Below are 14,669 nucleotides of genomic sequence, written 5' to 3'. Positions count from 1 at the left end.
ATCAAGAAGATGCAACAGACAACTTATTTTGCAGTATTTATTAATTGACCATTCACAATCATTGACATTATTTTAAAATACTGTAGATCTTCTCCCATGCAGAACTGAAATATTCTAAAAAAGTTAACTCAGAGTGTGTGTGCATGACGTGTGATGACAAGGGAAAATGTATGCTTGCGCCCGCAGGCGTTAACCTTGCATCACATGATTTTCGACGATATTTCATTCCTCCACGACAAAGTGACCTAGGCCTATCCTTTTTTTCGCTCATGAATTGCCCACTTTTTCAGTTTAGTTGAGCTTACCTACTGTTGATAAAGAGACTCTTCCTGTTTGCAATGTGGAAAAAACTAGTCAAATCAGCATAAACGATCGGTCTGTATAATATACTAACCCAAAATATTACGATACATCGTGTTTTATTAAATTTGGTAAGCTAGGCTACTTTAATTAGGGTTTACTAGCCTACCAGCCACTGACTGTACGAACCCGACTGTACCACCACCAGTAGTCGAGTGATCCAGTCAGTCGACCCCACCACCAACAACAACCATGGATGACGGAATGGAAACGGTATATGGCACGGCGGATGATGGCAATATAAATGTTATGTCGGAGAAAGTCACAGGCCTGGCATCTGGGATATATAGAGAGTTTGAACGTATGATTAAAAGATACGACGAAGATGTTGTGAAGGAACTTATGCCTCTGATTGTTAATGTGTTAGAGGGATTAGATACTTCACTGTCACAAAATATTGAAAATGATGTTGAGTTGGAACTTCTTCGGGATGATAACGAGCAATTGATGACTCAATATGATAGAGAAAAACAACATCGTAAAGAGGCTGAACAAGTAAGTTCCAACCGATAATGGAATGATTTTAGAATAGATACTGTACCTAATATTAATAATAATCAATCAAACCAAACTCTAGGCCTAAGCCCTACCTACCGTAGAAAGCCTTAACTAGGCATTAATGGTCGCGTTAAAGTAAGTCTCTCAATGATTGATTTATTGTGTTGTTGCTTGCAAATAGTTTTTCGTTTATTCATGTTTTCTTTTCTTCTCATTATGTTATCTTTTGTTTAAACCGCACCGTATTAATAAATATATTTGCTTAATTAGTATTGTGACAACATTCCATCCTGAACAGATATTTTAACAAGATTTTGAAATTTATATTTTTTTCATTATTTTCATTAATTACTATGAAGAGTTTTGACATTACAGTGCCATCCTGCCATTAAAACAATGTTGTGAACTAGCAGATTTAAAGGAAGTTACTCAAATGTGTCCTTGTAATTTGCTATGATCTTCATTTTTCAGATTAAAATCCAAAATAATTCGGGTTACAAGCATTATAAACTGCTCATTAATTTTAACATGTATCATTACATTACAAACTTGTGATACAGTAGAACTCTATCAAGGGAACAATTGTTTGTCTCCCATGCAAAAAAAACAGTAACACAAATGTATCTTGAAAAATATAAGTATAAAATTTAAAATATTACTTTAAGAAGTTTTAGTGAGTCGCATTTACTACAGTTTTTATAAATTAATAATAATTATTATTGTTAATGGCAATGAATAATTTATTGGTATATGTTTAAAATTTTCGGATATAGGTATTGGTTGTTACAACAGTAACACTTACTAGCATTGATGATGCATAAATTTGATGTACGGTAGCCATATTTGATGGTCCCTCTCTATGATGGAACACACTTCTTGAAACTATGATAGTGTTAAAGTTGACCAACTACTGCAGTTGTATAATTATAATAGGGCAAATATATTGATATCCTGGGATATATTTTACAGTACTTATTCTGAAATTTTGAAAAAAAAATTATATATTTATTATATTTTAGAATTATAATTTATTTAATTATCAAATAACGCAAAAATATTAAAATAACAAAAATAAAATATTTCATAAAAAGTGAATGATACAAAACAAGATTAAAATTCAGAGGCAAGAATAACGAGATTTAAATGCTCATTTTCGAGTACTTTCTCCTATATAATTGATCATTAGATTAATCAATGGGATTACTATAGAATACTCGGCACCATGTCACTGTATTCAGTATAATTGATATTAATAATTATGCAGACTGGTTCGATTAAAAATTTTAATAGAAATAATATTTCACTCTAGGTAGCTACTGTTCAGATAGCATTCATTCTCACTCTAGGTAGCTACTGTTCAGATAGCATTCATTCTCACTCTAGGTAGCTACTGTTCAGATAGCATTCATTCTCACTCTAGGCAGATACTGTTCAGATAGCATTCATTCTAAAAAATAATTATGAAATACCAGTGAATTATCCTGCAATAATGTTTCACCTTTCAATTAACTATAGTTATTTCGGCTGCTAAGAATTTTAATTACTCAACACTCTGAATGAGCATGTATTGTTAAACCCAATATATAGTATCTATAGCACGATTCATTATTTGTGTGTCGAATAAAAGGGTTGCCACTTCTGTCATTTATTTCCCTACTCGCAATTGCATGGAATAATCTGAGAATAATATTCAACAAATAGTCGCTCAATATTTTGTCAAGTGTGCAGATGCAAAATAATTGGAAACAAAAATTACGAGAAATAAATATTAATTTAATAGTACGCTGTATTATTTTTAAAAATGTATTTAAAAAAAATGCTTTAATATCTCAATAGTTTGCTACTGTACTATAACATGGACCTAACAATAACATGGAGCTGTAAAAAAAAAATGTATAGGTCCATGACTATACTATAATTTTTTGTCATATTTTAGCAAATTTAATATTTTGCCACACTACAGTATTCTACCCTGATTGCCGGTAAAACCATATTTGAGGGGAATTCCTTAGGAGCGTGCTGTGTTGAAATTAGGTTGGGTGGAAGGCCTTAAACTTGTGTGGCAAACTTTTACTTTACCTATGGTACTGTGTGTAGTAAAACATTAGCTATACATATGATAACATTTTCTAATAACAATAATAAATGAAAACGCTGGTGTCCCCCACCCATGTGGAGCTCATGGTGCTTTGTGCATTAGCAACGTGAGAGTACATCAGAGAATAGCGACGTCTAATGGCTTTTATTAGCCCATTATTTAATGAATTCTTTTAATGACTTTCAGAAACTATTAGAATATGAAGACACGAATGATCAGGAGCGAAGAAGCCTTCAAAATAGACTTGAACATTTTGAAAGTAGTAACAAACATTATCAACTGAAATTTAAAAATCTGAACGATCAAAGTAAGTACTGTACTGTCACAATTTTGTGTAAAAAAATCAGATTCTGTCACAAAAATTGTGAAAATACTAGTGTCATCCTCCTGAATAAACTTAGAACAATAGGGACCTACCAATTTGCAACGACTAAGGACAGCGACCAACCAACCCATCAATCGATGTGTTGTCGGTTGTCGCCTGGACCTAGAAACCATCAAACATGTGTCGAGCAGGGACACATGTTCCCCATATTTCCATGTACACATACAGTAATGATCTAAACAAGCTCTCCAATAAATAGCAGAAGCGTACTGTGGGTGCGGGTCGCCACTTCAGAGGTAGTTAATAATAGTAAAACAAATCAACTGTAGTGTAAAAAGATTGATTTTACAGACTTTTAAACAGACCACCAGGAAGACTAAAAGAACATTGGATAAACCAAATAGAAAAAGATTTAAAATGAAAAAAAATGTACAGTAGACTTCAGCAGAATAACAAACCATTCTGCCCAAAACAGAAAAATATGGAAACAAATCGTGGAAAGTGTCACATGTTTCAAGTCTGTTTCCACCTTGTTGACATACATTATGCTGCTGTTGAATTGAGTAGATAATGCATTGCTATAAAAATGGATGCTTCCATGTCTGTTCCAATTTTCTTTTGTAGTTGGTCGACATGAAGATCGAGAATCAGAACTGAAGAAGGATTATAGTACTCTACAGAAGAGACACAATGAGGTAATATTTCTTTAATCTCATTTTATCCATCTTTTATTGTAAATTGTGTACACCGAGGGTTGTTTTTTAAACAATAATGCTGTATATAGCTATTGCTATTTTCGTAGAGCTTATTACACCCAGCTTTTGTGGGTGTGCATAATGATATATTGGATTCTAACTTAGCTAGTCACATGATTCTATTTTTGCATACATTTTTGGCGTCAGTGCTAATGGCAACCAACAGCCGTAATTTCCAAAGATTGCGCTTCCGGAATCTCTTGATAGCGATTCCGCCCAGAAGACCCTAAGGCCCAATGAGTACCATTCGGTAAAAGCCCTTTTTAATCAAAAATTTAGCAGAAATATATCATATACCATCAACTTTGTGTTTTGAAATAGGTGTTGATTTAGGATTGTGTTTTTTAATTGTGTATTCTGTCAATCATTCACATAAAATTAGCACAAATTGAACATTATATTTGATTTGTGTATTATGCATAGAATTTTAAGATCATAAAGAGTTATTAACTTATGATATAATTACTGTTGCCTATTATATGAATATTCATTAAATATTCATTTGTGCTCAATGGACTATTTTCCTTATTTGTTTTTGGCTACTTCTTTAAAAAAAATCATTCAGATTCATTTGCACAAGTATTGATGATTGAAATAAAGGGTTTCCTCTAATTAAAAAGCAATTTCAGGACCATCATGAATATTCATTAGATATTCATTTTTACCTAATCAAGCGTAACATCTTCCCTATTTCTTTTGTTTATTCTTTCTTCATTGACAATTGACTGTAGTGCTAGATTATACAGTAGAACTGACTTCAAAAGTGTCCATTTCTATGCCCATGTTCAGACTGAAGGCATTGGATATTCTTATCTAACAAAAAGTGTATTGGTAATCAAGTCAGTGTGTTCAGACACAAAATGAGTAACTTTCATTGTCATAGGTTGGAGGGACACACCTAATTGGTGACAGTGGCTTAGGCTGCTTTTGTGCTTTCCTGGCAGCTAGTGACTACGATTTTATATTTTCTTTTTGCGTTGTGTTTTGTTTAATTTGTTGATTTGTATTATATTTGTAAAATGTATCTTTTGCCTGAATAAATAATAATAATAATAAAGCCAGAAATAACATCATGGTTCATTTGCCTTTTCCGTTATGGCCCCTCGATGCGAGCTGTCTTAACATTAATTCACGGCCTAGTTCAGACACAAAAATAAGTACACTCTTACTGTAACTCTACCTGAAATCTGTGATTATCAACGTGCAGTAACCTAAGAGAAATTCAAGTAATTAAATTGTGACAATTGGATGGCATTGTGTCATTGTCATGCCAAAAAGCCCTACATTATAATGAATGTATTAAAGCAACAATGACACTTGTATAAAACCACCTTTTGTACTTAGGATGTACTTGTAACCAGTGATTCAACTAAATTAATATGGTGGGGTGGGAGTATTGTGAGATAAAAGTGAGTCTGTAAATATGAGTGACAAAATAAGGGATGGGCTTGAACATTACTCATGCAAATTAGTGCCACAATAAATGAATTACGCAGCGTTTCCCTTTCAGAATAAGTTCTGAAGCTGCATTTGTGAATATAGTAGTACATGAATATATTGACAATATGATGATTGTCATGTACATTTCCATACATAAAAACATAAAACCTTATATTTTCTTCTGAAATGTTTAAACTAAAGTAAATTAGTAATTTTTTTTTACTCTGATGTAATTATACTTTTTACATTGTGTAAGTAATTCTGGGTGGGACTTCAAATTTAAGATTTTAAAACCTGTAGACCACCAAGCTTGCGCTGATGGCTAGGAAATTTGATTGTTAGGGCTAGATCTGATTAGATCCCATAGTAGTGTGCACAAAAATATTATTTGGGAGCTAAGTTCTTCTTCTAAAATGGTAACAACATCAATGTGTTTCTAGATGACTGTGCTTTATTTAGTCTAGCTCTATAATCACATTATGTACTTGCTTTTGGTACATGTTTGTTGTTGGTCAAAGTTTAAATATTCCTGTTTTTTCTATGTAAACATACAAACTTGTATTACACATCACTCTGATACTGTCAGTGTCATGAGGGCAAAAATGCTATTCTGTGTTGATAATTCAGGGGCAGATTCAACCTGGCTCTAAATTTCACAAATTGTAATGCAAAAGATAGGACATAAGTTCAGCACTTCATTTCACTACTTTATTTTAGGCCCTGGACCCGCCACTATAATTCTATTTAATCATATTTCTTCCATGTAGTTATGTTGTTTGGTATTGATTGTATTGCTTTATATTGATTAGTCAGTAATAAACATTATACTGTACATGTAGATACAGTACCATGACTATTTTATTTGCACAGCTACTAAATTTAACTCGTAAACCTAATTAATTTCTATGGTGTATTATTACCCCCCAACCCCCCCCCCCCTAAATTGGAGACAAGACTGTGGACAATTCCATTGTTAATGCGAGATAATCCCACTTCAGCACAGGTTCAAGTCTCACCTCAAACATAGTTCTGGTGGTAGAACAAGTCTTTTCAGATAACGACTTAAAACAAGCTCCAATGTGCAGTAGATATGGCTTGTGTGCACTCTAAAGAATCTTTCATGTTTTGGTTTAAATTCCGCCCCTGTTGATGTTACTCGTTGCGATTGTCATTGTGTTGTGTCTCTAATGGCAACCAAGCATTAGGAATACAAAAATTGGCCGCCACGGCTAAATAATATTTTTCATTTTTGCAGATGTTACAAAATTATGCTGAAAATATAGAGAAGTTGAAACAAGCTACACAAGTTGGCGACCAAGTGGCTGCCAGCCCAAGGTTATTTAAGTACGTATATTGTGACTGTTTGTTGTTGATGGTTGGTAAGTTGGGTAGGGTGGGGAAAGGGGAAGGTTTCAAAATGCAGCATCAAGATGGGGGAGTATGTGTATGGATCTTACTTTTACTTGTCATGTGACCGGGTGTGGTCATAGGGTCACTTTTCAATGCGCAAATGTGTCTTGGGAAAATACACCTGGCGGAACCCATTCCTCTCAAGACTATGACTATGAATTTTGTAGTCGTATTTGCCTCATGAATTATTCATGAATCAAAAAATCATGCATTCACAATTATCATTTTTAAAGTTCTATAATAGGTAACTTGTATACAGCTGTTTTGAGCAATTTGTCGCCTACTAATTAGTGTTTGTAAGGCAGTATAAAATTGTGTGGTTTTGCAGTGTGATACCTCTTGGTTGAAGTCATGCATTTTATTGTTTTATTTAGTGTGTGGAGAAGATATTGAGAGTGTTAGGTTCAGGTTTTTAGTTGTTTGATAATAGGAAGCTGTGGAGTTGTTTATGTGTAATTATAAAGAACGTAATACTATGGGAATCAGACTAGCATCTACTACATTAATTATGTAATAACATTAATGTTGTTGCTGACCATATGTTAAGTTTAGTACTAAACAATATGTAGCTGTGTAATGTAATTCTGGATATCACATTGATTTTATAATTAACAAAAGGCTACAAAATATTAATATTGACATTTCTCCATCATTTATAAGTTATGAGATGTTAAAAGCCACTATTTGAGCATTCTATAGGATTACCATTGTTTCCCCTCTTAAATTAGTTTAATTTAAAATGAGCTTTTATTTCAGATTTTACAAATAATCTGTCAAATTTATAGTATACTTTGAAAATATCACATTATACAAATGCAAAGATATTTAATAATATTTTTCAGTTCGGATAGAATTGTTTTTTGTTTTCCAGTAACTAATAACATTCACTTACTGTATTATAAAAATTACTGGCATCCAAATTTTAAAATATTAAACAATTTGACAATTGGAAGTTAATTAACTACAGTATGTAAATAGGATCTACTCTATAATCTGTCTTGATTATTGATATTTCTTTAGTAAAAAGTCTAATATTTCTACATTATTTATCTACTTCAATCAAGTGACCAACTAAAAATGAATAATTTGATTTAGGCTTTTCCTTATTCGACGACGCAAATTAATAATGAATCTGTTTATACATTATTACTGTATGTAGGCCTACCATGCTTATTACATTGGCATTATTATTCATTCACAAATAAGTGTTATTATAAAAACAATTAGATTTGATCTAATTTGCAGAAATATGCAGGTACTATATCATTATCAGTCTAAAGGTATTCAAATAATTTTAATTGAATTTATTTCGAAAATCATTAAAAAAATATTTACAAAGTGATAACAATAACATTTCTACTTTATCTCATTACTTACAGAGAACATTTATCAAAGATTTTCCAGATAGCCCAAAAGGCTTATTTAGCTCGAATACATTGGGGTTGTCCAGTATTTTTTACAATATTAGTACACAAAGCTGAGAAGTTGAGTGGGTTTTAGTGACTTGAAAATCTATGTGAATTAAAACTAAAATTTGGTTGGGGGTGACTTTAGCTAGGATAGGTGGCAACTTGGGAAAATCCCCATATTTTGGTTTGGGTACCGGCATAGACTTTCATTTTTCTCTCTTGTCTTTTTTAAAGGACAATAACTTTATAAATTCAAACCCTCTGAACATTCCCACCCAGTATTGCAGTGCCAATATTAAATGCACTACATACTAAGAAGAATAATAATTTCCAGATTCCACATCATAGGTTGATTCTGGCAGTGTTCATCGATGTGTTTTACGAATTGATGGTAATGTTTTAACATGGTTTTGTGGAGGTTAGGATATTTTACATTTATGATGCCATCTGTTTAAATGGCATCCCACAGACTATATGGCAGTGATTAGTGAATGACGATAATATGTGTTCAACTGTACATTATTATTCTACCTTTTATTCCAATGATCACAATTAGGGATGTACTAAAAAGTTTTGATAAACAATTTTTGTCTATTAACAGAATTTCTCATAAGGAACTAGACAGTACAAAACCCTTATTAAGGGATGTCCCCTAATAGTCCCTAGATCTATTCAATTTAGATTAGACTAGAGGATCTACTATACATAGTCTCCCCCTCTCCCCATCCCCCTCACTTTCAAACGTCCTGGGTCTGTTTAATTGGCAAACATTACGATAATCAGATGCATTAATGAGGACATAATAATAATATTAAACTAATATTATTTAATTTATATTCCCTTATAAAATGAATTGCTTTTATGACAATTGAATACTATAGTTAGTAAACAATTCTACAATAGATCACAATTAGTTGTGTGTTACATCCTTCAGTTTAACAAAGGACTACATTCCATCCATATTTAGACTAGGCTATGAATGAGGTAGGTGCCACCCGGAGAGGTAGAAATTCTCATATGACTTTTCTAGACCAGTTTTTTCTGGGGAATCCAAATATATTGGGTAAACGGGATGTAACCTGAGAACTTTCGCGTGAGGGCGCTTTTTTCAAAATGGCTGCCAGTTACAGTAGACTATGATATCTTGGCAACCACTGGTCATAGACAGATGATTTTGGTGTCAAATTGTTCGGAATGTACATGTTCCTATTTGAGGTAATAGAACATTTTGTCCGAAAATAGCCGGAAATACCTCTATTGACCTTTGACCCAATATCTAACAGATATCATATCTCCGTAACTACTCGACACAGAAAGTTGTAATTGGTGTCAAACTGTCCAAAATATAGATGTTTATATTCAAACTAATAGAACATTATCTGTAAAAATGATCGGAAATAACGTTACTGACCTTTGACCCAAAATGCAAGACATTACTCCTATCTGATTATGTTTAGTAATATCTTGTTAATTAATTCATTTTGTGGCAATTGGAGGTTGACATTCTCGTTTTCTGGACCAGTTTTTCATGTGCAATCCGAATATATGAGATTAATAACAAGGTCAAGAATTTTTTTTTCTTTTACTACATACATTTAGTGTTTCAGTCTGTATGTCGTGTATTAATCTTCAAGATCGCTCACATTACTGCAATCTGAAAAGTCCTCATATTCATTATGTGTAAACAGTTCCTGGACATCCGTGGGCATCACTGTCTCAATCCATTTAGGCTCCATTTGTTCATTCCATCCATTGTGTGTACTGTTGTTGACAAAATCATTGACGTCTGCTGATTGCCATTCTTTAGCAATGAAGTTTGCTCTAAGTATATGAAACTCAAGGGTCTGCTGACATGGTGGCAGTAATGATATATCTGTAATCTTGTTGTGTCTGGAAAACTTTCTGTTAAAGATATCATATCTTGCTTGATTTACACTTTTCCCCTTCACTCCATACAGTAGTGAAACATACTCTTCAAGTTCCTCATACAACTCTTTTGATGGAACATCTGACACTCTGCCCATCATCTATGAAATGAGATAGTGCAATGACTGGAATATCAATGTCTCCAGAATGGAAACGAATTATTGCTACGCCTTGATTGTTATTTGTTAAAGCATGCTTTGCATGCAGGATGACTTTCGTGTCGGCTTCTTCTTGGCTACTATTAAGCTCCGGAAACAATACAAGATCTCTGTTAGTAACGTAGATGCATTCTTTGTACGATGACACTCCTCATATCTGTTAGAATGCTTTCTTTCTTTGACACTAGTACACAGCGAATAAGCTCAATCAATCTGGTCTTGTTCTCGCCGTTGGCAAGGAAATTGTTGAAATCACTAGGCAACTTTGATATTGTTGAGCTTACAATTACTTTTGGTGCAATACCGCGTCTGTTTCTCTCAACAGACTTAATGCTTTTTGGCAAGTATGCATCGGCAACAATATCAACACGCTTGTATCCTGTAGGGATGCTGTTGAAAACCTTTGCTGCAAGATCCTCGTACGTATCAGGGTAAGATGTAAATGTTCTGATTAATGCCATCAAGTCAACAACATAGGCAATGACAGTAGCCTTTGCTGGCAGTGCTCGACCAGGATCCATAACATCTGTCATAGTTGTTCTCTTGAACTGCAGTATGAGTCATGTGTTGATTTTTGATCAAGTCTAGATAATACATCAACCAAAACTGTGCTGTCTGTCCATGCATTACTTCACGGACATTAGACCTATAGTGTTAAAAATTAACAAGAAATTGCTTAACGTTCTCTTGATTTAGTAAATCCAGCAAACTGTTGATGTCATCCACATTCATCATGCTACGAATTTCATCACAGATAATAGCATTCGTTTGTTTAATAAATGCATCTAAGAGCAATCGTTCTAGGGCTTCGGAGAACAAGTTGTGAATATCCCAACAGCGATTGTAATGTGACCCGCTGAGAATTCCATTTAGGCAACCGGAAGAGCATAAACCTGCTTGAAATACCACGTCCTCAAATCCAGATCCAGCTATCACATTTCCCATCACTGCAAAGTTCTCTTTCATGAAGTGGAAGTCACCTAGATGCAGCATTACTTTCTCAAATTTTATTGGAAAATTCCATACCACCTTGTAGGCATTCAATGCTGCCCCAACGTCTATGGTGACGTTGACATATGGCATGTTAACCTGTGTGCATAGATGCTGAAGGAATTCAAATAACCTGTAAATTGTCCCGTAGTCCGTAATTGATGTTGTCATAGGTGGAAGAAATGTCTCAAATGTCTTTTGAACCGTCAGATCAGCAACCCTGTTTCTCATTTGCATCAGCCAACCTGAAAGCATATGCAGCGTCTGATCCCTGGATGCCAAGATACTCCATACCAGCATTGTTTTGTTAGCTTTTGAAACTTCCATTTTGTAAATTTCGTGTCGAATGTTGCTCGGAGAAAATGATGCAGGCTCTTTTTTAGAATCAATTCTTGGTTTTTCTGGTTGGCAGGATTGTTCCTCATGCAGCGATCTGCCCTTATCTTTAGGCACTGTTATTCCCTTCTTTTGGAAAAAGTGCTCTCACACAAATATTCTCGGGGTACGATCTATTTACCTCAAATTCAGATTCCACATAAAAAACTGGTCTAAAAAAACAATATGAGAATGGCACCTACCACAAAATGAATTAATTGACAAGATATTACTAAATGTGATCAGATGATAGAAGAAATGTCTTGCATTTTGGGTCAAAGGTCAGTAACATTATTTCCGGTCATTTTTACAGATAATGTTCTATTAGTTTGAATATAAACATCTATATTCTGGACAGTTTGACACCAATTACAACTTTCTGTGTCGAGTAGTTACGGAGATATGATATCTGTTAGATATTGGGTCAAAGGTCAATTGAGGTATTTCCGGCCATTTTCGGACAAAACGTTTTATTACATCAAATAGGAACATGTACATTCCGAACAATTTGACACCAAAATCAACTCTCTATGACCAGTGGTTGCCAAGATATCATAGTCTACTGTAACTGGCAGCCATTTTGAAAAAAGCGCCCTCACGCGAAAGTTCTCAGGTTACAGCCCGTTTACCCAATATATTTGGATTCCCCAGAAAAAACTGGTCTAGAAAAGTCATATGAGAATTTCTACCTCTCCGGGTGGCACCTACCTCATTCATAGCCTAGTCTAATTTTAATTACAATGAATTTAAATCCAACAATCTCAAATGTTGAGACCATCCCCTATTAATATTCTTAGTAATATTTAACCTATGTATATTGATTGAGGGAGTTAATATGTCACAATATTAGTAATAATTATTTTGCCATCAATATTATTAAATTTAGGCTTTTAATTCTGAGAAATAGACATTTATGAGTTACAACAGGCATTATTTTAATTATTTAATTTAGACGAGAGAGATGTGGAGATATTCATAGAATTTCACTGACATATTTTAAAAGAGATAACTAAATTGAATATGTCAAAAGCATTATTAAATAATATCAATAACTTACAATTTTCCTACCTGTTGGAAGGATTGGCAATCTAGTATGAATATTCATTATGTTAATGATGAGGCAGTTAATTGACTTTATAATTAGGGACTTATGATGGTTACAGTAATAGTTACTAGTAATATAGTAGTGATAATGATTATTCATTTAATGATGATGAAGGGATAAATTTATGAAATAGAGATAGCCAATGATAATGTTTAAATAGTATGGTTATCAATCAGTAAGGATAATGAATATTCATTCATGTTAATGATGATGAAGTGATGCATTTATTAAACACACAGCAATTGACTATGTTTCAAAAGGGAATCCGTAGTAAAAATGAATATTCATTTATGTATTGTTAATGATAATGAAGTGATAAGTTTATTAAATAGAGATAGCCAATACAATGTTTAGAATAATGGCTATCAATCATTAGAATAATAATGAATATTCATTTAAAATGTTAATGATGGAGGATGTAGATTTATCAGAGATAGCAGTGATGGTGTTTAAAGTAATGATTGTCAAAAGATGAGTGAATATTCAGTTTACATGTCATTGTAAGTGAAATAAGGGATTCTTCTCAGAATGTGTATTTTTATACAGGGCCGTAGCCACCAGTACGGTTAGTGAAGTTTCAACCTGGCTACTTTATGACCTTTGACACACCCTGTGGTCACCACACCATATTAATTATCATGGCTACTGCACTGTTAGCGCTTTGTATCAGACTGTTGTTACAATATCTATATTAAGGAATGTAATGTTAATAAAGCATGCTTCAACCTATTACTGTATAATATTTACTATATTATTAATATTACTAATGTACATATTAATGTGCTTGAAAATAATTCATTTAGAATCACATTTTCTTTAATGTAATATCCCCTTTCCCACTACCCTTTTCCCCACCCATCTACAGTATCCTTTTTCCCTTTGCCCCACTTCTACCTTTTTCCCCACCCATCTACCCTTCCTCTATCCCCTGTTACCCAATCAATCAACACCATCCCTTTCATTATTTTCTTAATATACCATCTCCCGCTCCTAATTTGTCTCACTAATTTTTATTTCTTTCAGATTTCTTATCTTTTGTTTGCTTGCCAAGTTATATTCTTTGGTTTGTTTTAACCATCACCTAATTTCATTGCAATTTTATTTTGTTTTTCATATTTGTTTTAATCACTTTGCTTTAGTTTGAATAATATGCTAATTTTCTACATTTACACCAGTGTTTAAAAAATGTGTCTGTAGTAGTAGATGTACTTAATACATCTTCTATGAAAATGGAACTTTGCACTATACAATGGTAACACTGTCCAAAGCCATTTCACTATATAAGAGGTGTCCCGCTACATTTTGGCTCTACTCTACTGAGTGTGATCCCACACTCTGTTTCTGGGATAGGCTTTTATTGATCTTAAGCCCCAATCGCATTGGACTTTTTTGAGTGAAAATAACAATAGTTAATTTCTCAACAAAAAAAAACCTCTCACAACACTTTCACATTCCTTTTGGCAATTTTACCAAAGTATCTCTATATTGGAAGTGAGATCTGCTCTGGAAACTAACCAAGCTAGTTTAACTGAGTTGCAACATTCATTGTAAACAGTTAAACTTGCAAAGGCACTTTGATGTGGAACACAATCAGGTGATATTTCCTAGTAATGTTAGGCCGCAATAAAAGATTCCAAGTGTCAACTGTAATCAAAAGATTTCGCTTTTTTTAACATCAATCAAGAACTTTGTAAAATCTTTTGAAATTTTAGTCCAGTGCGATTTCGGCTTTAAATGTCTTTATTATTTTATGGGATTTTGGTGATCAGCTCTTATTGCTTCTCCTTAAATGTGCTTTATATGTTCAAACACTTTGAATA

General features: G+C 33.4%; 1 protein-coding gene and 1 non-coding gene across 7 annotated transcripts in view; one reads left to right on the top strand and one right to left on the bottom strand.

Moving 5' to 3' along the window:
* The first annotated feature begins 251 nt into the window (after positions 1-251).
* Positions 252-14,669, top strand: part of LOC144842623 (C-Jun-amino-terminal kinase-interacting protein 4-like) — a 64,805-nt gene continuing 50,387 nt past the window's right edge. For 5 of the 6 annotated variants that reach the window (XM_078699088.1, XM_078699085.1, XM_078699089.1 and 2 more), the window contains exons 1-4: positions 252-855; positions 3,143-3,263; positions 3,906-3,976; positions 6,732-6,820. In XM_078699088.1, the coding sequence (XP_078555214.1) occupies positions 553-855; positions 3,143-3,263; positions 3,906-3,976; positions 6,732-6,820 (584 nt within the window). In that variant the 5' untranslated portion in view covers positions 252-552. The remainder of the gene's footprint in view (positions 856-3,142; positions 3,264-3,905; positions 3,977-6,731; positions 6,821-14,669) is intronic. The other variant, XM_078699086.1, reaches the window with a different exon arrangement.
* On the bottom strand, positions 4,173-4,301 carry LOC144843954 (U11 spliceosomal RNA). The gene has a single exon (XR_013612383.1). It is a non-coding gene; the product is annotated as a U11 spliceosomal RNA (small nuclear RNA).

The sequence above is a fragment of the Antedon bifida genome, chromosome 5 (genome assembly GCF_963402885.1).
Source record: "Antedon bifida chromosome 5, ecAntBifi1.1, whole genome shotgun sequence".
NCBI lineage: Eukaryota > Metazoa > Echinodermata > Crinoidea > Comatulida > Antedonidae > Antedon > Antedon bifida.
Note: the sequence above shows the minus strand (reverse complement) of the source record. Positions and strands in the feature narration are given on the sequence as shown.